Source organism: Toxotes jaculatrix, chromosome 21 (assembly GCF_017976425.1).
Source record: "Toxotes jaculatrix isolate fToxJac2 chromosome 21, fToxJac2.pri, whole genome shotgun sequence".
Taxonomy (NCBI): domain Eukaryota; kingdom Metazoa; phylum Chordata; class Actinopteri; family Toxotidae; genus Toxotes; species Toxotes jaculatrix.
In genome coordinates, this window is record NC_054414.1 from 11,180,272 (window position 1) to 11,206,456 (window position 26,185).

At 40.9% G+C, this 26,185-nt stretch overlaps 2 protein-coding genes and 1 long non-coding RNA gene across 4 annotated transcripts in view; 1 reads left to right on the forward strand and 2 right to left on the reverse strand.

Annotated features, from left to right (window-relative positions):
* Nucleotides 1-11,249, reverse strand: part of svild (supervillin d) — a 39,235-nt gene extending 27,986 nt beyond the window's left edge. The window contains exon 1 of one of the 2 annotated variants that reach the window (XM_041066898.1): nucleotides 10,880-11,249. The gene's annotated coding sequence lies outside the window, so the exon portion shown is untranslated. Of the gene's footprint in view, nucleotides 1-10,865 lie in introns of both variants that reach the window. The other variant, XM_041066897.1, reaches the window with a different exon arrangement.
* A 2,071-nt stretch (nucleotides 11,250-13,320) lies between these two features.
* LOC121175392 (glycylpeptide N-tetradecanoyltransferase 1-like) lies at nucleotides 13,321-17,915 on the reverse strand. The gene is made up of 12 exons (XM_041029155.1): nucleotides 17,829-17,915; nucleotides 17,608-17,716; nucleotides 17,225-17,369; nucleotides 16,637-16,755; nucleotides 16,359-16,450; nucleotides 15,703-15,819; nucleotides 15,391-15,561; nucleotides 14,991-15,099; nucleotides 14,583-14,753; nucleotides 14,263-14,430; nucleotides 13,880-14,017; nucleotides 13,321-13,492 (listed from the first exon to the last, which is right to left on the reverse strand). Exons 1-12 carry the CDS (start codon nucleotides 17,846-17,848, stop codon nucleotides 13,469-13,471), a joined length of 1,383 nt encoding a protein of 460 aa, XP_040885089.1. The 5' UTR covers nucleotides 17,849-17,915; the 3' UTR covers nucleotides 13,321-13,468.
* Nucleotides 17,916-18,038: 123 nt separating this feature from the next.
* Nucleotides 18,039-23,132, forward strand: LOC121175665. Its single transcript, XR_005892757.1, has 3 exons — nucleotides 18,039-18,238; nucleotides 19,709-19,789; nucleotides 23,011-23,132. It is a non-coding gene; the product is annotated as an uncharacterized LOC121175665 (long non-coding RNA).
* Nucleotides 23,133-26,185: the final 3,053 nt, after the last annotated feature.

The window sequence follows — 26,185 nt, forward strand, 5'->3', positions numbered from 1 at the left end:
GTAGAGCTCCAAGCCAAGCCCTGCCCTGCCCCAGCTAACACCCCCCCTGTGAGAATGATGTCAGCCAGCCCTGCTCAAAGACAGCCGACCACCGCAGTGAGACTCTCATATAACCTCTATTCCACTGACTCACATGGAGCCAGTTGGAATGAGGGGGGAGGAAGTGAGAGAAAGTGAGAAACACACATCAAATAACATCTTCATCCCATTTTATTCCTTACATAGTTGAGGCTTTGTGTTTGGGCTAATCACCTCTTGAACATTATCCCACCCCGTAATGATTCTGTGTTTACTACAAACACAGAGAATCTCTAAATTGCCCCTAAGTGCGAATGTGCATGTGAATCTGTTTGTCTATATTTGTGTGTCTTCTTCCAGTGAGTGTGTGTCTCTGGTATAGCCTCCCAGGCTCCTTGTGTCCCTGAAAAGGATAATCTGTTAAACATCTCCTTTCCACATCCAGCACAGTAAAACATTCTCCACTTAATAACTTTTCACTTTTCAATACCTAGTGAGTTAAATTTAGGAGGTAAAAATTAGGAGGTTGAGTTGAGCTCACTTTGTTCCATTAGATATTCACAGAGCAGAAAACCACACATGGCTCAGATGCAGAGGTTTGAAAACTGCACTCATGTAAATGCATTGCCAGCTGACAGCAGCAATGAAAATTCTCTGCTCCACACCAAGCACTGGGGCTTTTCCACAGACATTTCTCACAGCACAAGTATACTTATGATGCTCTGGGGCTCCTGTCTGTAGAAAGCCAACGAGGGGAGAAAGAGATGAATAAAAAGGAGGTATATTTGTGTTTAAGAGAGGGAGGGGTTTAACATAGACCCGTATTCCATTAAATTACAGGGCATGAGTTAATTCAGCACACAGTTTTTTACATTTATAGTCAGTAACAGGGAAATATATAAAAGAGGGTCTGTGTCTGGACAATGTTTGTAATGAGAGAGTCGAGAACAAGGAGGGAAAGTGAGGAATGGGTCAAGACATGAGGGAAAAGAGAGGTCAGCCTGGTCATAAGGGCCTTTTCTGTAATGATGACAAGCTTTAATAAATCTCAAGCACACCCTTCTGACCCAAGACCACCTGCTGGGCTATAAAACCAGCCCCGAATTAGGACTCTAGGTTCACTTAAAAATTATGGCTTTGAAATATTACACAGGAAATAAGTGAGTATGTCAGGGGATGTGTGTGTGTGTTTCACTATTCACCTTGACCTCTCCTATCCCTCCGCCACCTAACATAACATAGCTGGGCTAAACAATGAGGGACCACAGTACCTCCCTTGTGTAAATTTAAATGCAATGTTTAACCATAAACTGTAAATCTGCGAGACGATTACAGGCCTGCTCCTTGTTACAAGCCTGGAGACGTCCACCACAAATACACTGTGGGAAATGTATGCTCTAACCTATATAGGAAAAAAAGTCACCATCTGTTTGTTAAATTAACAAATCAGTTGATTTCCATTCAAGTTAGTCCAGCAACCAAGAATCCATAGCCAAGTAAACTTAGCCAGAACAGGAAGTAGAACTGATTCTAGGAAAGTAACCAGGATCAGATTGAGCTAAAGCTTTTTAAATGGAGATCACTGCATAATATAGAAACCAAAGTGTCTATTAAATATGCAAGCCTAATCAATTGGGAGCAGTAAATCCACTATTACCCTGCCTTTAGTCTTCAGGAGCTCCACAGCTTGATAAGAAAAGGATGTTATAGGATAACATATTGCATTTCTGCTCGAGTTTAAAAAGTTTTGCATTTCAAAATAAGGTTTGTTTTGGTTGTGAATGAAATATTATGGTGAAAACTGAAAATTTAACTGAATGTCACAACAATGCCTGAGAATTGCCTTATGAAGGCAAAACGATCCTGAGTTTGGACGTTGATTTCAGGACTGTGCACAAGCTTACATAATTCACCTAAGTCATTACCTATAAAAGGAGTGCTAAACAGTATGCTAAAGCTGGTCCACGGAGACCCAGAACATCGAGGCTGCTTTGTTTGGAAGCTGCCTCTGTTATTTTAAGCAACAAGGGGGACTGAAAACACAGTTGTGAGTCATACTTCAAAAATCATCACCCCTATCAGCAAATGTGAACTCACCCAAGATTATTTGTTTTGGTAGGTGACCTACACAGCCTCAATAGCCCAAAGTGACATTACCTATGGTTATTTCTTCAGAAATACAAACAAGTGGAGAAAACAGAAAGCTGCAGGAGAGGCTTCTGAAAAAGATCTAAAGTGCAAGTACCAACTCAGTACATGATGATAAAGGTGGTTTTGAAGGGGGGAAAAAAACAGCTTCCATTTGCATTAGACTGAAGTGGATGAGGGAGCTTGTTTTGTCTATCCTCTGGCACTCAGTGTCATATATTTCTCAGCTGAGGAGTTTGTTGATGGACAGAATGTGAGAAAAATATCTGAGCACATATGTGGCTTTTTGTTTCACTGACGACATCTGACGGCATGTTGTTCTCTGAATGCAGTTATGCCAGTCCTACTTGCTAATTCATACGGGTGATATTATTTCTGCTCCTCTAGGGCATGTAAACAAACTGAGTCCTCCGTTTCCAATCACTGGAGTGTTGTCTGACCTTTTGTTGCCCGTTGGGAGTTGTTACTGGCTACAAGAGGAAGAACTGTCCCTACAAAGGCCAAATGTGTCACTTCCAGACTGTGCCCCATATCCTTCTTCATAAAACTTGATTAATCTGGAAATGTCCAGAGGGCAGTGAGAAAACTTTGAATGGGTTCAACAGACAGACATCCCTTTTGCACTCAAAACAGTATTGGATTTAGTATCATCGTTTCCTCTTCCTCTTATAAGACTAAGTGCTCTGTGGTGGTCACGTTTTTAAATATTTACTTCTCTGCAAAGACTGTCAGGCCTACTAACAACTGCAATATACCACAAATGCAGAAGTTTCAAGACCCGAGACAGTTCAAAGACAATTTGAAATGTCTGAGAAGGGTTTATGAGTCTCTGTGTCCACCAATAATCCACCTCCATCAACACCATCATCCATGCAACTAAAAAAGTTGACAAGGCTGTTTGTCAACTCTGTACAAAACAGTTGCCTTACACTAAAAAGACAAGAAATCCGCTAGCTTGCCACCCAAGTTGGGCAGCAGAGGCACCACAGACAAGCAGAACAACATCAAACGCACAAGCTACATGTGACAGCAAACAACTTAATTTTTGAAAAAAGTAATAGCCATACAGATTTATTATAGGACAGGGGCCAGACAGAGAAACACCTCAGAGCCAATGGCTGACCTGTAGCCCACCAGTCTGTACTTTATCAGAAATCACATTTCCACACAAGAGAACAAATCAGGAATGCAGGCTACACCCTACCCATAAAGAATGGATCTGCATGGGAAAGGTAGGGGAACTTGACTGTATTAAAAAAAAAAACAACAAAAAAAAACAAGACAAGAATTGAGGGGCTTTCTCAAAAACTGAGAAACATCCCAACTCCAAACTGAAGCTTGAAGAGGCAAGACGATACTCTGGTCACTTCATTGGCCCAGGACCAAGCAATGTGAATGCAAGCTCTGTTTAGCAAACATTTAAAAAAGGTCACAGTCTGCTTTTTAGTTTAACCACAGACCCCACAGCTCTCTATAAGTCAACATTTTAAAGACAGGAGTCACAGCACGAATGGAACATATAAAGCTGGGAACCAACAAACTAGTGTACAAATATGTCAGGGTTTTTTTTTTTTTCAGCATTATTTCAGTTCAACTTTACTGGAATTCCTCTATTAGTCTTCATCATCTTTATCTTTTCTTATCTTACCTTGAAACTCTTAACCCTAACCACCACAACACCTGAAACTGCCGGCATTTTGACAGTTATTAGGTTTGAAATGTGCACCACAGTAAAGCTGAAAAGCCTGACAAGGACACTACACGAGGTATCTGTTCAGCTGCAACAATTATCACTTCATTTTGCCACTGGAAACCTTCAGGAATCCACATAAAGAAACCGCAAGCATCAGAGAGACTTTAAGACATCAACTTTCCTTTGCTGCACAAAAAAGAGAGGAGGCAGTTAAAGATATAGCCAGCTCCTGACACACATTCTTCCTGAGGGAAGAAGGTGGAGAGTGGAAACTTTCCTCCGCTGAGAAAACCAGGTGCCAGTATAAAAATACACTGCCAGCTCTTCAGCTGGTGCAGTTCTGAGAAATTTTCAGCCACGTTCAGGACCCATAAAGGAGCAAAACAAAAGATGGAAGTATCAAGTACACTTGTACATGTGAAGGGGCAAATTACAGTGTCACTCCACAGGATGTCTCAGTGATTTCCTTGTTTTTAGGTTTGGTCACGTAAACTATCCCAAATCTCTGCACTAAGAAAGCCCACAATAAAAATCTTATTTATGGTTAAAGGAAAATCAAATCTTACCTGTTTTTCTGTTCAGTATGCATAAAAGTGACATAACAGCCTACTGTGGACTAACAATCAAAATATTGCCAAGAAATGTAAAATGGTATGCGTCCTGTGGTTGTACAGTATACAGTATACTGCATGTTTGTCTGCATGGGTGTGTATGACTACAACTAGGTCATGTGACCAACCATTGAAAGCAAATAGGCCTGAGTACGGGTCACCAGTCCCTAATCCAATAAACTCCATCTTCCACATACTGGACATTAGAATTGGCTTCTAGCTGATCTATTCAACCTAACAAATGCACCAGAAAACAGCTGGGGAGGGGGGGGTGGGTCCACAGTGTGTCACACTTTTTTTTTTTTTAGCCACCCTCGCACAACCATCAACCACATACTGAGCAGCCAATGTGTTTCTCATTAAAAAGCAATCTTTCGGTATTTAAGGCGGTTTCAGCACCGTGCTTGCAACTACTGGCATGAAGTTTTAATTGCAATTGCAGAAGCTAACAACACTTCATCCACTTGAAACGGGCCTCCACTAACAGAGAACTTCACAGTATGATTCTGACAGGAGGGGTGTGTTTATCTAACATGGCAAAAGCCCTTCCTTCACATGACTCAACTCCTCCCTGGCTTTGAGCTGCAGGGAAAGAGGGGAAAACAGGGTTTAAGTGAAAGAGGAAGGAAAAGCAGAGGAAAGAGGAAAAAGAGTATGCAGGGTGGAAGAGGATACAGAAAGGAACGGGGGATGAAAAGAGTCCAGGAGCAAAGAAGGGAGGGTACAACAAGAGAATGGAGAGAGCTGCAGAGGTCAGAGTTGGGGGAAAGAGGAAAGAAGATGGTAAGGAGGCTGGAGAGAATGGGCTTTTGTGGGGGTGGATGTGATGGCTTTGTGGGGCATGAGTCTCCACAGTGCCAAGGGGCCCCAGTCTGGTGGTACGGGGGCGGAGGAAGGACAAGATCTGCTGGTGGTGCAGAGCAGGAGGAGGATGGGGCAAAAACAGGGCCGGAGACTAATCCATCTCTCCCTCCCTCCCTCCCTCTCTCCCCTCTTTCTTTCTCACACAGACACAAAGTCCCTCAAATCCCTTTTACCAGAAGTCCTGCTGACTGGGTACTCATGCCTGCACTCTGCTTTGCCTTAGTAACTGACACTGTAAAAACTGTACTGACCTGCCTGAGGCAGAGCTACCACAGAAAGAGTGCTGCTTCCCCTCCTCAAAACCTTTGACATGGGGGACGACAGCTTGTGGCTCAACAAAGCCATGAAGTTTCTTTTACTGACTAGCTCTTTGTCCCAGACTTCCGGCTTTCTATTTGCTGCATTCAAAGGAGCCATTAAATGTGACGTATGGGAAAGCAAACAAGCAAACTCGCACAGAAACACACACTGCAGTGCAAACTGACACGCAACTGAAGAACTGATGAAAACAGGCCAACAGGAATACACACACTAGCTCTCCAACAAGGCTGCAATCATGGAAGCAGGAGTGGAGAGTAGGAAGGGTGGGGTTTATGAGGCTTTATATAGCTGGGGGATAATATGCATATACACATACACACAATGTGCTAAATTGGATTCTTTTCAAAGAGTTAATGTGGGCCAGAAACAAACACCAAGAGATTTTTTTATTTATTTATTTATTTATTTTTTAAATGGGACAGATGTAGTAGCTATGGGTAAAACACCTACCCTCACACCAATAGCTACCTTTTTTTGCACACTAACATTCGGAAAGCATTGCCTCGCTCCGGCAACACTTCAAGTGCACTATATTTGCCAACTTTTGACGAAACAAAAGAAAAATGTGCAAGCCGACCTAGACATTTATCAGTATACTCAATCAAAGCTGTGCCAACTCTTTTTAAAGTTCAACGAGGGCAGTCACTGCGGAGCGAACCGACGTTTTGTCAATTTATTCTTCCTCTTCCGAGTGTACTTCCAGCATTTACTTCACTAACTCCTGACGCTGAATTCAATGCATGTGAAAAGCATGCAACTCCAACTATTTCTACAAATATTCTGAGATAAACACAGAAATCAATGATTTCTGCTGTCATTCTTGCTCACAGCTTACCACAAAGTAACTACTGAGCTGTCTCCCCCACTTAGAAACCATCTAATGCGATTTTTCTGCTTGTCAACAACTTATCAACACGGCCTTCATCCTCAGAATGACCACCAGTGAGATACAGACAAGACTGAACAGAGAGCCAGAGAGAGAGAGGAGGGTGGGGGTGGGGTGGGGAGTAGGGCGACATGAGTAGGAGGGGTGGGATCACTGGGGTGGAATGTCTCATCCAGAGAATCCTGCTTGCGGGGTTTCTCCCTCTCAGCTCTCTGGTGTCCACTGTGCAGAGCAGACACCATCTGGCCAGCTGGAATGCTACTGAGCTGGGAGTGGAGGGGTTAAGGGGGGGTCTCCTATCTTGGGGGGATGGGTTATGGCTGAGAGATGAAGTATTAACAGTAGTGGTGCTAAGCACTAAGCCAGACAAACCATGTTGTTTAAGTGGAAAAAAATTAAAAACAGAAAGAGCAGAACTCAGTAGTTAGCAGTGCTGAGGTCACTGCAGGCTGGAATATCTAACCTGCTGCATGTGTACTGCCCCTTCATATGATATAGCAAGAACAGAAAATTAATATTTATTTGGATTTGCTCTGTAAAGCTGACCCATTAGGATAAATTCAAGGCAACCCTTAAACCCCCCCCCCCCCCCCTTTATTAACATAAAGTGTTCCTGTTTTTAAACAAAATCCCTACATATGGTTTACCAGAGATACATTTGTTTGTGCGTGTTTTATTAATGGATCTTTCATGGCAACATCTGTCACTCACATGGGCACAAAGTCAATAAAACCCTGGCTGACACGCACAGAAAGGGTTGCTCATAAACCTGCTCATTTTTAACGTAGATTCAAACCACCCCCTGATATTTTATTCAGAGCCTTTGTGTTCAGTGGATGTTGGTGTCAGATGAAATTCTGCACTGGCACAGAGCTAAAACAAAGTAAAGTGTAGTATGGAGAGTAGGCCTCGTGCTGCCCCTACGCATGGAAACTATTATGTGTGCTCAAATCAAATAAAAGTCTGAAGTATAACCATATGTTTATGTGCCATGCAAATATTACACTGGTTAAAGACGTCACTGAAGCGGGCCTTGGCTGTGCAGTTGCTGACCAAATACAGTTAGCATCTTGGTGTCGAAGCTGGAAGCAGTCCACCCTAACTGCTAGCTACGTTTATAAATATGTCTTAGAGGAGATTAGCCTAAGGGTAACCCCTAGCACTCCTCCCTGTGGAGTTCCTATTGCTCACATTGTCACTTCCCTTCTTGCTTTATATAAATATTTGTACTGCAGAACTTCTTGGCGGTGCAGCAGACTGTAAACCCTACTGTGAGCTGAGGAGAAAGGATAGGTCTGATCTAGAGAGAAGGGAACGATGGAGCTGAGATGGATCTTATGCCTGACTTTTTTTTTGCAGCCACGTTTTGCATTTCAGCTGCTGCATGTTACTTAACTGTTAAGTAACACAGGCAGGTACTGTACAGCTTAAGACTTAGAACTGCTTATATTTCAGTGACCACTTGAAACTCTATCCACACTAATAAATAAATGCTGTCTTATATTGTACTTAAACATCTTCTTAGCTCAGCACACTATCTAAACTTTTTACACGAGAGCAAGAGGGATATATTTTCAAGTGGTTGCTAAGCCTTCTTAATATTATAAATACAGTGTGGCCACAAAAGGAAAAATATAATCATAGAATAGAAAAAATGACTTTTAGTTGCCTCTTTTGCCATTTCACTTAATCTCACCAGGTGCAGAACTGCATACAAGAAGCTTTAATAAAGACAATTCATTACAAAAGTGTGTTTAGCTATCCAAAACAGACATAAAAGTAGTTAGCTGCTAATTTCAGACCAAACTGAGGCAATCCAGGTGCACAAGTGTACTTATTTTGGGCCTCTCTCTTTTAGAGCCTTGTTAAAAACCTTAATTACCCATATAAATCTAAGTTACAATTCTAATTTAACAAGACTTTTTTTTTTTTTTTTTTTACATCCCTTCAATTACTTTTCAGCTAAGCAACACTCAGTGGGAGGTAAATTCAGTCAGTGCACCAAAGATCTTTCACCTTTCTGACAGCATGCTGGCAAAACAGCAGCACAGCACACAAAATAAAGGCCTAATGAGAGACCTCCAACCCCTCTGAAGCTTTAAGAGGAGGGAAAGTCCTCTCACACACATAAACACACACAGTCACCAAGCAACAAGGCAACGTTTTGGTCCCACAGTTTTTGGGGGTCCCTGTCAATCAATACAGATGCTTGTTCAATTGAGATAAAACCCTTTCTTTAAGACAAAAAGTGTACATCACTTTCCCAGTTAAGCTTCTACTTCTTGATTTACAACTGCTCTGAAATACATGATCATTCCAGAGAAAAGGTCAGTTTTTTTTTTTAAAGCTGTGACTCAGACCTTTACACTCCTTGCTATTGTTTTCTTGCATGTTAGAAATTCAAGAATGGTAACTTGATCCATGGTTGCATTCATGACAACTTGCAGTGAAAATAAAATGAGCAAAAAGTTGATGTTCCAGTGCAGAAAAAGACAAGTCCCTGCAGAAGGAGCTCTCATCTACAGCATGCATCTCCACGCCCCAAAAGCCTTCTTTCCAGTGTTAAGTAAGAAGATCCCTGCAGGGGCAATGCGGCACCACTCCCAGACGGCCTGACACGAGGCGTTCAGGTGAATGACAACCACATAACATTCACTTCTGCTCAACAACAATGTGTCTTTGTTTGGGGTCTTTACATGGTCCAAAGAAAAGGCAGGTGAAGAGCAGCAGAATTATGTAGGTGGGAGTGAAAAAGAGGCATGACAAGAGCCACTCCCTGCTTCTGCTCCAGCTGCTCTGCACAGGCTGGATACTGCTCACTGGCGACTATGCTTTGTCCATCAACTTTCTGTTATTTCCCAACTACACAACACTAATACAAAGCAGTGCACTCTGTTATTCATGAGCTGCAGAGTAACACAAACATGTGCTGTCCTGACACAGTGCGTCTTATCAAGGTGCACATCTTTTCTTGTCTTGCTCAACACCAGATGGCTGAGAAAGGTCTTAGGAAGCCTGTTGTGACACAGGCCAGTACAGTGGGAAATTTACAGTCTGCCAAGCCTCAAATACCATAGCCTTCAGATATAAAGCTTCAGTGACTTTCATTCTCTTTATCATTGGAGAAAAAAAATAAAAGTAAAAGCTACTCTTAAAATGACCAACAGCACAAGATTAAAAGAAACTGTAGTACTTTTTGGAACTGAAGTGAATGTGGGATACATTTTTACACAGTATATTTTAATACTGTCCAATGAACTTCATTTTTCAATAAAATTTCAAGATCCATGTCCAGTAAAAAACATCAGCAAAAGATTGCTGAAAGAAATACACACTGTACAAACACAGGCTACACCTCACAAAGAGTACAGTCACCATATTTCAAATGAAATCAAATAAGTCTCAACCATCTCAGTGTACACAGTATCCAGGCTGTGTGCATGTATTTGCATAGCCATGGTAGTTTGACACAGATACACATGACTTTGATTCCAAACTATTTTGCGCCAGCTTGCATAATACAGCCTGTAGTGACATTACTGTAATCTTTCTCACCACGGCAGAGTTGGAAAAATAATACACATAGTGGGCCCTGAAGCCCTTGCAGCATTCTCACTCAACTCAAGTTTTTTATCACTTTGTTTTCACAGGTGGTTTTGCACAACACAGTCCTAAATGCTCACTCCTCCGGGTCACTGTTTGCAGAGGGACTGCTCCGGGTTAGCTCTTGGCTGTGGAAAGAGGGCAGGCCAGCTACTCAACTAGTCTCTGTTGACCAATGCCAAAGTAGGACAGTGGGGAAAGGATCAAAAAAAAAAAGTGGCTTGGGGACTGCCTTAAGAACAATAACAAAAAGCCTAAAAACGTTCTGGACTATTGAGTGTTGTTTTTACCATAGGATGCATAGCACAAAACGGCACAATACGCAAGTAGGGGGTTTCAAGTGCAAGGTAAAACAGCAGAAGGGTTAAGTAGAGTTAGCTAAAAAGCAACAATTACATCCTGCGTCTGCTTTATTGTAACGGTGAGAACTAGACCAGTGATTGAGGAAGGAAACCACAGTGACTAATGTAATGACAGCAGCTGTGTGTGTGCGTGTGTGACAGCGTTTCGACACAAAACTACGCATCACATCCTTGTGTTTAACATTGTGTTACTGAAAAATATGACTGTGACAGATGAGCGTTTCCTTAATCACCCATCAAATGCTCAGCTTACACAAGCTTACAGTGTTCGTGCTAATGACTCAAAATTAACGGGAGCGTAAGTTAAACCGCAGCAACGTACTCATTACGAAAACACAACATACTGTAAGATAACATACCTGCCTTCACTTACGGAGGTCTGCTCAGGAGGAGTTCACTGAGATATAATGACGAGTCCCTTTGTGACAGCTGCTCAAAGGAAATACGAAACCACAGCAAACTTTTAATCGCAGACCGCGGTGTTTTGGAAAGTTCGTGACAATGCTAACGTTAACCTGAGCACGTCGCAGTCAGTCGGTGGTTAACGTTTCGCCGGCAAGGGCGAGTCCTCGACGAGAATGAAAGAAATCTGAAAAACAAAAATCGACTCTTGTCTTCCTTAGAAAACTGTTACGCTTTCTCTACGCATCCTCCGCCGAAAATGAGGGGAGGCACGGCTCCGTCCTGCCTGAGCACGGCGCACAGGCGGCAGTGAGAGTAGCTGCTGCTGCTGTAGCTGCTGGTGCTCTGAAGACACTTCAAACTTAAAATGCTCTCTCGCTTATGATTGGCTCAAACTCACGGCGGGTGCTGCGTTCGCGTGCTTATTCGTAAACGCCCCCTTCTGAGTGTGGAGTCTAATTTACGGCTTGTGGTTTTTGTGGGAGGTGACATGTCACAGTTACTCAACACACAGGTACTTATTCAAACAGTTTTTTTAAGTAAGGAAGAAGAAAAAAAATACAGCCTGTTTCCAAACTACCCAAGCCCATCCCACACAAGCATACAAACTAAAGGGGTCGACCAAATTACAGAGTACTCAAATAAAGTACCTTAGAGTTGTACTTAAGTAAAGTAGTTGGGTAAATGTACTTCGTTATTTTCCATCACTTTTAACGGCCAATGCACTACAGTTTAAAGGGGAATACCGTAGTATTCATTACCACGGTACAGTCATCTGATAGCAGCACTTAATAATTAAAGAATAAGGATTTATGTGAATTCAGTTTGTGCAGCGTATTGATGTTAGTTCCTCTTTATTGTTACATTAATCGTCTTTTTACCCCTTTGATTTATCTTGTGATACTCTGGAGTCTGGGAACATCAATGTGATTTAGAGTAGATAAATTTGTCACTAGCTATATAAATGTTACTTGTGCATTAACAGTTCTTTGACAGACTGAAAGAGGACTTTGCTGATACTTTCTTGACATGTTTCTTTAACTAATTAACTGTTTGACTGTTGTTTGTAATGGGATGTCTACCTTTGTAATATTACTTCAGTTTCTTTCTGAAAACATGTAATTGCTATATTTTCTGCAGGAACTGAAGGCATCATAAAGCCAGATTTATTAGCATATTAGCAAACACACTTGATTTATGGTAGTGATTTTCTTACACATCCAACAATAAATTCAAAGCAGGTGATGTCTGCATCCACAGTGCCCCTGTGGTTGCTCGCAATAAAAAAGCTCATGTTAATGCTGCAGCGCTTCCTGCTGCTCATATTTAGATAATACATGTACCTCAGGGTTTCATAGCATGCTGTCTTCCAGTGAAGCAGTAGTACATGTATGCCCAGCGGTAGCAACCAATGGATAATGCATGATTTAAACCAAAGAAAAAAAATGTTTTAAATGCTCTAAGGTTGAATGAATATGATTTATGCTGGGAATATAAACAAACAAGTTGCAGATGTTATTGTGCTGAACTTTATTTCACTAAAATTCAGCTTGGATCCTTTTTTATTAGTTACTTCCCCATTCATTGTTAATGATTGATAAAAGAAAAAAATTGTGGGGTGGGGTGGGGTTGGGGGTGGTGAACTTTTTTGTGGCTTCTAAAGGGAGGGGGCCATGCCACAACACATTTGTTACTAAAAGAGAACCACTGCTCTAAAATACAAGAAGGTGGGTTCAGTAAACAATTGTGAAATGACACACTTGTTATCATCTTTTTTCTTCCTCAGGAAAAAAGGTGATAAAAGGATCGAAAGATACTTTGTCTTGCAGTGTGAGATGTGGATTTTGGATTTCTGAGAGCATAAATTACCATTTAATATTTTTGTTTATTTTTCTGGATTTATACTGCAGCTTTGTTTATGGATTATCTGTGAGGGGTTAAACCCATGGAAATAGATCTTTCGTAAACAGAAGTCTTGTATCAATATCATGTCTAGACTTTAACTTGATTGCATTTGGGCTTGACATTGTGTATCTGCTGAAAATTGAATTGCATGAGCATTTAATAGATTGTGTACATGTGAGTGTGTTACGTGTGTTTGAGAGAATGATTAATGATTTTGTCCTCCAATCAAATTCATGTATTGGTCCCACTAATTTTAAGTGTCCTGTCACTAGTGGTTATGTGAATTGCCGTTGAAATACCCAGAGACTAGTGCTCACATTCACACTCAAACACTCACACTCACAAACTGGAAATACAGGGAGCCTTCTCTGAACTGCATGAATTTGTTTACTCAATTTTCCCTCATGTCAGAAATGATATTTTCCTGTTGCAGAAGTGCTTAACCCAGTGAATAACTGACAGCCAGATGATGAATGTATTTACAAATGGAATTTTATCTTTATTTCTTTCACAGATTTCTGAGAGTGTATTTTGCAGTTTGTCAGTTTATATTTTAAACTCTAATTCGTGCTGTTGATGCAGTTTGATGTCCACTGTCCTGCCACTCACTCTGGTCCTCTCATCTTCACCACTCCCTTCGTCTCTCAGTGGCAGGTTAGTTGGGTAACACTAAACCCACCTGTAAAACATACACCCATTAGCACAAAGTACTGATGACTGACAGCCATCAAACACCCATCCCCACTGAGGCTGAAGACATGTTTACTTGCTAGATTTTATGTGGTCTTTAAGTAAGGTATTTCTAGATATGTACTTCAGTTTTTCACAGAGAGAAAACTCATTCAATATGAGTATTAGTTTTCTAATGTGTAGGATACCATAATAGTAGAATGACAAACTGCTGTCATACTATTTATTTGAATCAAAGACTGCCATTCCCCTTTAAGGTTTGAATTCATAGCTATTTGGTAAGACATACACATATAATAGCCAGAGGAACTGTCTGTCTTGAATACGTAAGCATGACTGGGTTTTGATAGTTGGTGATATTGCAGCAACTCAGTACCTTGTCTGGGCTCATTTTTGGACACATCCAGTTGTACAAGTAGTAATGAAGGATCTTGTCACTGACGCTGAACTTTAGTTTCTCCAGGAAATTCTTGTTGTCCATCACATCGAGAGCAGAGAAGATGTCAAAACCTTTCTGTCAGTGGGGAAACAGAGCTTTTTTTTTTCATCATACACACAAAAATACATTCTTTGTGTGTATGAAAAATGTTTATGTCAATAACAATCACCCTCATAGGCCAAATTAAAGATAATTAACCGAATGACGTATGTAAGTTCAGAGGAAAGCTCATTTCAACATGGTGAATACATGTATTTGCTACATCTACTCAAAAATCCCTGTTCAGTTGCTAAATTATTTTTTTATTCTGACATACTCACAGATTTAGCCAGGACCACTGTGTCCTCCATGAGGTCAGCCAGGTCTGTGGCAGTACAGGCAATGTAAAGGAGATGAGCTGCTCTCAGGCCAGTGTGGACTGGATGATTCAGCACCTTGGAGGAGACGCTATAGAAACTCACCACATCAGTCAGTGTGCCATCATCAGCCTGTGTGTGAAGAGGGGAGGTGAATGAACTCTTATAGTTACTACTGCAGTATAAAATGAGGTACTTTATTCAGAAGAAGGCAAAGATAGCTCTTCCCTCCCCAAATAAATATAAAGCAGAGATACTGTAACTGGCAAACTGTAAAATCAGACCTCCACCACATAGGTGTCAATCACATTTTCCCGAGGCAGGAGCCAGTGATCTACTTCCTCCAGAGACAAGATGGGGCTGAGGTGAAACTTGCTGCTGCTTGTCTGGAGTAGTGAGTGCGTCCCCACAACATCTTTTTTGGTCATGGGGCGCAAACCTTTTGTCTTTGTCTCCTTGGAGGAAAAAGGGAGGAAAGAAATAGCAGGATAAAAAAAAAACTCTGTCAGTAACTACATTAAAGATGCCTGTTAACTACAAATTTCCCTACTGATTCCTAAATCCACATCTTTTGATGTTTTGTTTCTTTCTGTCTTTTTGCCAGTCCAACATTTTGGTCATTGTTTTGGGGGCAATGACAGACTGCTGTGACACTAACAGGTTTTTGTCTCTAGGTGGCAGCACAAACTAACCTCAGGCAAGCGGTTGAACTTGCGAGCTCTCTGCAGGTTCATGTTCTGTCTCAGACCTGGGTAGTTGATCTCCATCAGCTTTCGGGGATTCAGAGGGCGATGCCAGTATCTATAATAATTAGTTTGTTTATTTGAGAGGGGCTGTGAAGGTAGACATTGCTTCATAAGAAATTTATAAATGAGCACTGAACAAAGTTAAAGGCAACCTGCTGCTTGAAACTAGTGGAAAAAAAAAACAAACCCAAAGGCAACCATGAAAGCGGGAATCTATCATGTTGAAGCAATCTAATCATTTGTAACTTTGGCTGTTACTTTTGCTCTGGAAAACTTTAGTTGAAAAACTTTAGTTTTTCAGAAGTTGTGATAATTGTGACTTCAAATGTAAATCAGCAGCTACTACCTGCAGGAGCTTAGTGGAGTGGGCAGCACAATGCCAGCTGTAAAGACAGCCTGGCGGAGGCCCTGAAGGTTGACCCGTCTGGTGAGCTCCCGGATCAGAACCGGAGTCATCCGCTTGAGCCGCAGCTTCTTGTGAACACACAGGAATTTGACCTGGACCATCGGCTTCTGGCTGCAGAACACGTTTTGAGTGTTTGCTTTGAGACGTTTGCTGGAAATATTGCTATTTTGTTGGCCAGTGCTCTGAATACTAATATTGCTCATCAGGTTTCACATAAACACACATCTTTGCACATATTTATGAGCTACTCACGTCTCATATACACGGACATCTGCGGGCACACCAGCGATGAATCCAACTAACTTCTTATTGGTGTTTACTCGCACACCACAGTGCCACTGGGCCAGCCAGTTAGGAGGTTGTAAAGCCCTTAAGAGGAAAAGAATGAGAGTTTCTCCAGTTTGACTCTGTGAATAAATTTAAGAGTAGTTCAATAAACTGTGATCAATCACAATTTCAAATTAAAGAACCGAGCATGAGTCGACTGGGCTGAATGAATAGAGCAGCTTCTGTTAACCTCAGGGCCTGTGCCATTTCCTGGAATGTGAATTATTAGTTTCAAAGTAAATGTTATTATGTTTTGATGTAAGTGTTCCCTGAAGGTGGAGATACCATTTATGCAGATCAGAGAAAAAAGGAGGCAGAAGTGAAGAGATTAGCGTATCAAGCTGTTACTGATACAATATGTTGGAGAGTCAGACTGGAAACTTAAGTTGGAAAATCATATTCTTCTTTTAAGACACGCAGTGAACACAGTTCCTTCAGTGTGGCTCAGAAGCTAAATGAAATACACTGTTATTGTCTGAAACAGCACTCAGTCAGTCTCACCTAGATGTGTAAAACGGTTAATAATAAATACAAACGCCAAAAATCCAGAGATCAAAAGTGACAAAATGTTTGAAGCTTACCATTGCAGATACTCCAGGGAGAAGTTAAATCTGATGGTGTTGTCATCTTCTTCCATGTAGTTCTCATTTAGTAGAGTGCATAGCTCTTTCAGCTGAAATGACAGATGGAAAAGCTTTAAATTTGCAGTAAAGTTTTCCTGAGCCTCACATCGGCAAAAGTTTGCCTTCTGAAACTTTCACTCCAAAATGCGGTACAGTTCCTTACTTCTGAAAGATGAGAATTTGACAGCTGTGTGTGATGCAGTTTCTAATGATGTAACGTGCAGTTAATAACTTACCCCTGTGGGGCTGCTCAGGTCCAGAGTGTCCCAGCAAAAACCTTGAGGTAGAGAGTAGGACTCCTCACGGACGCTGACTTCGCCCTCTACTAATGGGCCATGAGTTGTGATATTGTCATCTGAGGACATACGTATAAAGATAGATTTTTTAAATTAAAATGCAGCATAGATAACTTGTTTCTCTATATTTTAATTATAGTCAATGATGTATGTACTCCAAGTAATGGCTTTTTAAAATATAATGTTTTTATAATGACAGTGCTAACAGAGCATTATAGGGCCCCTTCTTCTCACCATTTTGTATAAAAGCCTAACTTAAATGCAAACTGGACTTAAAATCCATTACAACTGAGAAGACAATTTATATCTATTATAACTTCACAAAATTAGTGTGCAATACCACTCTCAAATGTGTCCATTAAATATGAGGCTGCTGCCAGCAGTTGGTTAGCTTAGCATGAAGACTGTAAATAGTGGGGCACAGATAGCCTGGCTCTGTCCAACAGGTCACAAAATCCACTTGCCAGCTCCTCTAAAGCTCAATGCTTTTTCTGGAGTATTTAGAACATTTTGGCAATTTCTTCTCACCCAGTCTGGGGACAGGTTGTGTGTTCCAGAAGTGGTACGTATGTCTCTTGGCCTGCTGCAAGGTCTTAGGCAGACTTGGGCCCATGGAGAAGAGGTGGAGGGCTCTCTGGATCTCTTGCTGCTTCTTTTCTGGCAGAGAGTCCAGCTAGGACAGAACAGGACAGAGTGTGGACAAGTTGAAGAATGAAATTTGACAGTTACCTTGCTGCATAAATCAACTTAGATAGACACCTACAGTTAAAAGTAGATCTTTTTAATGGGCACATTTGCCCATTTCATGAGCAAGCCTCCAACTAAGCACCAGTTTCTGAGTGTGCACACAGTCACAAATCAAAACTAGCAAACACATCACTGCATATATGCACTCACACAAAGACACAAACCATGGCAAATGGGTCTCTGGGTCCCTCTGGTCTCCAGCCATCTTCCTTCTTTTGCTTCTTTTTGCCCTTTTTTACACTGCCACCATCATCCTCTGGCAGCTTCTTATCACTAAAAGACATATTCATGCACTTACATTCCTGTATGTACTTGTATATTCAGTCCTGTACATTCAAACATCCAGTCAATTTTACTGAAAACAGAGAGAAGCGGGGGTACTTACGCCGAGTTTGAATCAGTCATTGTCAACAAGTGCAAAGTCAGATGAGATGAGGGTGAAATGGGGTGTTTTCTGCCACATTTGTGGTTTTTTAGCTCTTATCTCAGAGAGCAGTGAGGGGAGGAGAGTCACCGCCTCAGTTACCAAACCCAGCTCCCACCCAGCAGATAGTTAACTGAGAACAATACCAACAATTAAATATAACTTCTCACGGTCTTCATATGTCAGACAGCTGCTGGATAGAGCCCTGCAGCAGATCAAAGAGTGTAGCAGCTTGATCCAAGGAGCAGATTTAATTGGCTGAGGTTGTCTAATTGCAGAGTTCCCATACCATTTATGCTTCTATTAGAAATCCAGCACCTTTTCAAGAGCAGTATACCTTGTGGTCTTGATGATTATTGTCCATGTTCAGTGTATGTTAACACTGGTTCAGCAATTTGACCCTCGATTTATTGCCAAGTTGAGTATTTTAAAAAACTGAACAAATTTAATTGAATTTATGTGATGTTCACAATTATACACATAGTAATGACAAAGGCAAACCAAAGGGTTAATTAATTTTCACAGATTTCACTCAACAAGCTACTTTCATAATCTAAAAATACATAGCAGAGCGACATGGGCTTAAATAACAAAGTTATTTTCCATCCTTCCTTACATTCAGCTTTCATCCAGCTTTTGAAGATCTAGATATTTAAGCAGATATTTCAGCACTTTATGTAAAATGGCTTTGCATCAGACCAGTAATCTGCACTAATCAGCTTTAAATGAACAAGACAAGATTCTTTTAGTGAAAATTGTAAAACAATACTTACAGCAAACTATAGATTTTTTCTTTTGGAGGGTAACCTACATTTATTTTGGGGGGGGGGGGGGGGGGGGGGGGGGGGGGAGCAATGGAAGGTCTTTTAACCTCTTCTAATCCTAGATGTGTATTTTAACTCTTACACCATCAAAATGTTCCATCAAAAAGATTTTTATAATAATGCTCAAATGTATGATTCAAGCCTCCTCCCCACCTCAGTGATTTGTGTAAAATCCCTTAAGGGGAACTGTAGTCGATTAACAACTGCAAACAATGTGTTTTCATTACCAAATTTTGAAACGTTCCCTGACTGTTGGTGCATTTCTGGCTTTTGTTTTGGCAGAGAAGCAAAATCACATCAACCATCAGCTGATCATTGTTTGCCAGCTCATGCAATCAGAAGTTATATTCAAATAACTTAGTTTGTTATTTGGACCAAACATCCAACAACTCACAGCTTCTCCCTGCTGATCATTCATATCACTGTTGCTCAAAATAATTGTGACATCTTTTACATTGTGCATCCTGTGTGTTCTGCTCTGTATACCCCAAGGGAGGTTTACTAGAGTCCCTGTGGAGTCTGTTTTATGCTGCTTTGATTCATCTGGGGAGCATCCTCAAGAGTACAGAGCCTTTTGCTCCTAATACATCTGTATAACCATTTGTGCTATAAACGGTTCAATCTCCTTTGATCCGAAGTGTTCTTAACTGAAATATACATGGAAAATAGATGCATCCTCTATTTTTTCCCCCTCATTTTTAAAGTACAGCCTGGAGCTATTTTTGTCTCCACTTCATGGTTCTGCTGTGGCATTATCCTGCCACTGAAAGCTAAATGCCAACAGGAGAAGGATATCAACACCTGTCACCATTCAAGTGAAGTACTGGAACTAGTACAGTCCTATAACCAGTATAACTGGCAAAGCCCATAAACAACCGTTGATTTGTCAATAAAGAGGCAGAGGGCATTGAGAAGGCAGGGCAAGAGGAGCATGTTCCTTTTGAGGCTCCAGTGTTTCAACACAATGTGAAGCGCTACATGTTTCACCAATTTCTCATGGTCAGTGCACCTTTCCAGCACCAAGTCTTGGGATGGAGGCAGGATGACAAAACTGTTAACAGGATCGGCTCAGCTGCATGCCCTGGAGGCATCAATAAGGTAGATAATATATAATATATAATCTACATCATATATCCAAGTATAACAGGTGTAATGTTTCCTCCAAAAATGGATGTCACATGTTCAAACCCAGGCCTGTAGATGGTGCAAAAACACCTACAATAATAAAATACACCACTTGCACAGCCAATCAAGAACAAACTGCAGCGTGGCAATTTGTTGCTCTCTGCTCAGCGGGTATGAGGAGGAGGCAAAGGTAGCCTATGTTTGCTGTGCATGTATGTGTGTGTGTGTGTATGTGTGTGTGTGTGTGTAGGTGGGATGGTGCAATCATGTGTGTAATTGTGTGTGCCTATGTGTGATTGCGTTGTGCCGGTGCCTGCATTACACACACACACACATAGACACATGCACACACGGATACAGACACACACAGTTAGAACATTTCTAATCTGTAAATAGATCTGTATTGCTGTGATCCCTCTGCCAAACGGGATCCTCCTCGCTTTGCCTCGCTCTCTCTTCTTCTTCCCCGTCTCCCTCGTCTTTCTCAGTGTCTGTAACTCTGTTGTTTGCAAAATTGGATGAATGAGCAACAATCTGTGCATCTGCATCTGACTTTCAGTTTCTCTGACTCACGGTCTCTCAGATTTCTCTTTTAGCTTGTTGTTCTGTCCTTGTCTCATTCTCTCTCGCTTATGCTTCTCTTTATCTAAACTCGACTCAACTCAATTCTTCTTGACAGGCATGACCGTCAAAATAAGTCATCATGGTCTCCAAATATACAGTAAACATCTCCGAAAAAGTGCAGAGGATTGATTAGGCCGTGAAATATCTGCCAGTCTTTAGCATTCAGCCTCAGTGATCAGTGGATTAGATGATAACTGGGATAACTGGCAAGGAGTTAAGTTCTTTTCTCTGCTTTTTCATGCATCTGTTTGTTTCTGCCTTCCTTGTTTGTTTCGCTCTTTCCTCAGTGGAGACTCTTTTTATCCTTAAAGTTTGTTTTTAGAAAAAGTAGACAATCCTGGTGTCTCAGATCGCTGATCTCAGCGTCCCTGGGTTAGATTACAGGAGGAAGGGGAATGAAGGACATTAGTATGTTTTTGATTCCACCACTGGGGGTCACCAGAGTTGATTTAGATAAATTGAATAACATTTAAATAACATGTTAGCAGTGTACTTTTAAAAATATCCTCTCATAAGTCATGGTTTTGAATGAACATCCAGTATGAATTTCCAGTATGAGTTTGTGTTTACCAACTGGGTTGCGGAAACAGTAAAACAATCTTATGGTAGGAGGTATACTATCTATCTATTATCTATCTATACTATACTATCTATCCTACACATCCCACACACTTGCCACTCATCTTGATGGACTGTCTATCTTGTAAAGGAGTCTCGTCTGAGGCTGAGTTAACTGGCGGCGATGGTGAAGCAAACAAACACGGATGAACACACGGATTTAAATGGATAAGCAATATATCCCTTGTTCTTTTTGTTGTTTTGACATTTCATGTTGTAACATTACCGGTAAGCTGGCCTGTGGGATCCGCCCCTAGAGAGTTGAAACTTTTTGAAAAGTCTCCATAAAACCAAAACTCTGAGTTTTGGTTTTATGGAGACTTTGGTTAAATTGGAGACGGCAACACCAGTCTCTTTCCTGCCTCCTGGATTAGCACAGGCCTGGCTGTCTGGGTCCTAATCAACATCTTTTCATCAGAGTGGCCAGGACGCATACTTTGATGTTGCCAGCAACTTGGAAAATGAAAAGGTTGGTTTTGTTCTGATTGGAGGGTCCTCCCTCTTAAATCATGCAATCGCAGGGCCTTGTTTGTTGATAATATTTGGACAATTTGCCGGTCTTGATGAGCTGACCGGACAACAGTATTTACATTCACCTTGCACTCTGAGCTAAGTACAGTTATCTTTCTCTCTCTGCCAGATTTTGCCATAGAGGTCTTTCAATATTGACTCTGGCTAGCTGGCTGTGTCATTGGTAAATTGTCATTTTTGTCTGCCATTGTCCATCTTACATTTAATGCATGTATCTGGTTTTATGACTAAAAGTGACTAACAGTTAGACAAGCAGGATTCAGAGTCTTGTTCAAGGACATGTTTTAATAACTTTGACAAAATGGCTGTTGTGAAAGATTGAAACATTGACTTTACAAGACAACCATGGACGACCTCCATCTCACCTTTTATTCCTGTCTGCCTTTCTATCACTCTCTGTTTATGTCTCATTCTCTTGCTTTCCCCACTCCTGCGAAGGAATGAGACAGAAGACGGAACAGAGGGACACTTAACCTGTCTTCACTCTTGCTTTTGGGACAAATATATATATAGCCATATTGTAGGGTTATATACTTGGTTTTTGGTTAAGCTTTAAGTTTAGGCTAAGGTTGGGTTAGGGTTAGGGAGTTAAGTATGTATTGGTCATGGTTAAAGTTAAGTTAGATTCCCAGGAAATGAATACAAATCAGAGCAATGTCTTTTTAAGTATGCCTGGCTCATATTCAAGGCAGCAGTTTCATTATATTTAGCCTGACGTTGCATTCAATATAGGCAACCTTGTGCATCAAGTAAATTCCAGATTATGGCATTTGACATGAAATAAAATAAAATAAATATTATCCAGTTAGGGGCCAAACGAACACACCATGCATTGATAAGATTCATAAAATAAGCCGATTAAGAAAAGCTATAACTGGAAACATGGCTCAGCTTTAATGCCTATTTGATCTAAGCTACCTTTCACCTATGGAATGATCAAATTCTTTAGATGAAAGACAACTGCCTGTCTGCACGAGAATGCAACTGCCCTGCTGACATTGCCAATCCACAAAAAATACCTAGGTTAGAAAACTGGCAAACCTGTGGGAAGGAATGAGGAAGGATATAAATATTAATACAACAATACAAATACAAAGCATAAACTAAGAGCAACAAATTGTCTGATCAACACTGTTTAATCTTTGCAAAAATAATTAATATTCAGTAAATATGCTACACAAACACATGAGAAATCACACAGAGCTTCATTTTAAGGACTGATCATGTATGTGGATAATCATGTGGCTGAATCTTAACCAGCGTTTTAGATGGCTTTCAGTCTAAACATGGACAATTTAAATGGGACAGGGCAGTCATTTGGCAAAATCACATCAACCAGGTGATTTCATTTTACCGTGTGTGTGGCACAACACTGAATCAGAGCTTTGTTGTGTCAGCTCAGTGTATGTTTTGTCTTACAGGATCCGAGGGTCCGTCACTTAAAACCCTCTGGTGCTGCCTCCCTGACAGCTACAAAACAACCAGCATGTATCTTTCTCAAAAAATCATTGCCAAGGACGAGGCTGCAATAAATCAAAGTACAACAGAAGTGCATTACTGCGTTTGTACAGTACATGAATGTGTGGCTTGCTTTTTCCAGATCCGAGCTTGTTTTCACAACTGGTGCAAACAGGGTAACAAGAACACAGAGGATGGGACCCAAATCCAGACAACAGAAGCAGAGCTAATGTAGTACAATGATTTATTATAAACAAAGAGGAACAAAGGCTTGTGGTATGGTGATGCAGGCAAGAGTCAAAACCAGAGTAAACAGTCCAAACAGCCAAACAAATTCAGTAATGAACAGGCAGGACTCCAAAGTTCAACCCAGCATGTGTTCAAATATGCAAATAAGCATATTTTAAAGGTTCTGCGTAAATAAACATTTTCTATGTTTTGCCATCTATTCTTCACTGTTACATTCTGTTAATCCTCACATCCGCTCAGCCAGGCCGTTTCAGACCTTTAGTAAATAAAAGCAAGCAGTGCACAATTCAATTCACTGACACGGGACTGGGTCTGAAAATTAAACAAACAAACAAGATTTAATATGATATTTAGGGCTGCTATTAAGTTACTTTTGAACAGAACCAGGCCAGCTGTTTCCACTCTTTGTGCTAAGCCAAGCTAATCAGCTGCTAGCTGTAACTTCATATTTAAGGGACACTCACAGTAATAGTATCAATCTTCTCGTCTAACGCTTGGCAAGAAAGCAAATAAGAATATTTTCTAAAATCTCTTTCTCTGACATTTTTAAAATTAGGTAGAACACAAAATGAAATTAAAACAAATTACTTTTCAGTTAATTTGTGTGATTCCTCACTTTCTTTTTTTTTCTATTTCTTTCCAGGTTAACAAACTTCATTTAAACTTTTTTCCTCAGAGGAACAACTTTCTTTCTCCATGATATTTTCATTGTGAGCACATTTGTCATCTGTAACTGTGGAGACTAATTTACCAGCACGTATGTGCTATGCCCATTCATGCGACTATATATACTCCCTGTTCTGCTCGATTATATTCTGAGCAGAAAACAAATCTTCTTTTGGATTTTGGCCATGGTGGTTTGTGCATTCCAAAATTCATCAGTCACTTCCATTATTCTAGCAGCCAAACTAATTTTGTCCTTTAAGTGAATCTCCATATGCTGGTTTGGGTACCTGCCAAAGTGGCCTGTAGAAGTAGACGAAGCTTAACAACCTCAGTCAGAATTTACCAGCATTTATAGGCTTCGCCTCATGATAGTTTCCCACATTGGTTGTGTGTGATTTAAGTTACGTGGGATGCAACTGGAAAGAAAATGAAAACAGGCAATTACTCCATACAGCATCACTATGCAAACTTAAACCTGCCAGCAATATCCTGCCACCTCTTCGTTTTGTTCTATTTCTCATCCTATCTATCTTGTTTTGTCTCCTCCTCTTACCTGCATTTATAATCCTTTGTTCCCTGCAAAGAACTTTGTGACATGTTCATGAAAACTTTATAAATTTATTAATAAATTTGTCTGACACCAATATCTCCAGAAAAATTTTGTAACCCATTTAAATCAGCTAGTGACCCAACTTTGAATGCTGCACCAGTTTTTGAGGAGTGCCAAAGCGGAAAATTTCAAGCTTGAAGGAAAACAATTCTCGCTCTGAATGCAGCAGAAGCAGCCCTGGGGTCAGACGGATAACTCTGCTTGAGTTCAGGAAACAGTTTTGCTCCATTTGGGACATTATTTCCTCTCAGTTTCATCACAAATCATCATGACAGAGAATGCAGCACTTAGACATACCTCTTATTCCCCGTTATTACTATGTTCTCTGCTTTAGCTTCAAAAATAGGACCATAACACAGATAACCACAATCAATCCTCTTCCATCCTTCCAAGCCCATCCTTCTTTCTAAAGTTTACTGTAATCCTATCAATCTATTACTTTACAAAATTTTGATAGGTTAGCTCCAGCCTTACATCTGAGTTTCACCACAAATCAACATGACAGAAGGCAGAATTGACAGATGAACTGAATAAATAACAAGAGGAGTGAGTGGGGGGGGGGGGGGGGGGGTTTAATAAAAGAGGAGCTGTGTTATTGGGAATGTCAGGCTGCATGTGACTCAGCAGATCACATTGCTTGGAAAATGATAGGGCAGATCATCTGATCATCTTGGTTTTGCTTGTGTTTGTGTGTTTTGCAGGGATGAATGTTGTTTTCACACATTTTGTTGTGTTTGGGAATGTGTGCACCGCATGCCTAACTGTGCATGCAACAGTTGTGTTTGTTTGTGTGTGCGTGAGAGATAACAGAGATGCTTCTGACAGGTGAACCTGTAGGAATTAACACTGTGCTTAGTTTCTTCAGTCCTCACTTTTCACCTCTGTTTGTTTGCATGTGTGTTTGTTTATGCCCAAAAGCTTCTGCTTCAATATAAAATTCACGATTCTCCGTGAAAGCCCTCTGAAGTTAAACTATTTTTATTGTGAATTTGTGTGTGAACACGTACTTACTGTAATGGGAGGGAAATATTTATCACAGAAAGTGAGCATGTGTATTTGGTCTTTGCACAGGTGTGTGCGTGTGTGTGTGCATTTCTGTGTGTGCGTGCCATACAGATTAGCTTCTGATCCCTTCGTAAACCAGAAATCAATAGGTCTCAGTCTGTATTCAGATGGTTAGACAGACAGTTCTGCTTCAAAACAGCCAAACATCACCTCTACTCCGCATTCAGAGCACACACAAATGTCTTTCTGACATCCATGAAAGACAGACAGAGAGGAGGAGAGAGGAGAGAGAGGCAAGAGTGGGCAAAAAAGGAAAAGAAAAAAAGCAGGAGTGAACAGGTCTATTTTTGACATTGGTAAAAGATGTGGAGCAAGACATAAAGAGACACATGGACAGAGAGTCATGGAGCAACACAGTCTCAGCTCTGTTTTCCTCATTGGATAATAGAAGCTGAGAGAGAGAGACAGACAGAAAGAGACAGAGAAAGAGAGAGAGAGAGAGAGAGGGAAGGTTAAAACAGATTCATAGCGTAGGGCTTTTTGACATCTACAAAGACAAAGATGGGCCTTTCAAGCTGTAACCCTGTTGACAGAGACAAAGAGCGCAT

What these genes read in the sequence shown, in the direction of transcription:
- LOC121175392 (XM_041029155.1), bottom strand. Translation starts at nt 17,848, where the DNA reads ATGACTGATTCAAACTCGGC. An exon ending in TTGACACCTATGTGGTGGAG is followed by an intron (nt 14,431 to 14,582) that starts GTCTGATTTTAC and finishes CTTCACACACAG; the next exon opens with GCTGATGATGGCACACTGAC. An exon ending in CAAAAATGAGCCCAGACAAG is followed by an intron (nt 13,493 to 13,879) that starts GTACTGAGTTGC and finishes TATGTTTTACAG; the next exon opens with GTGGGTTTAGTGTTACCCAA.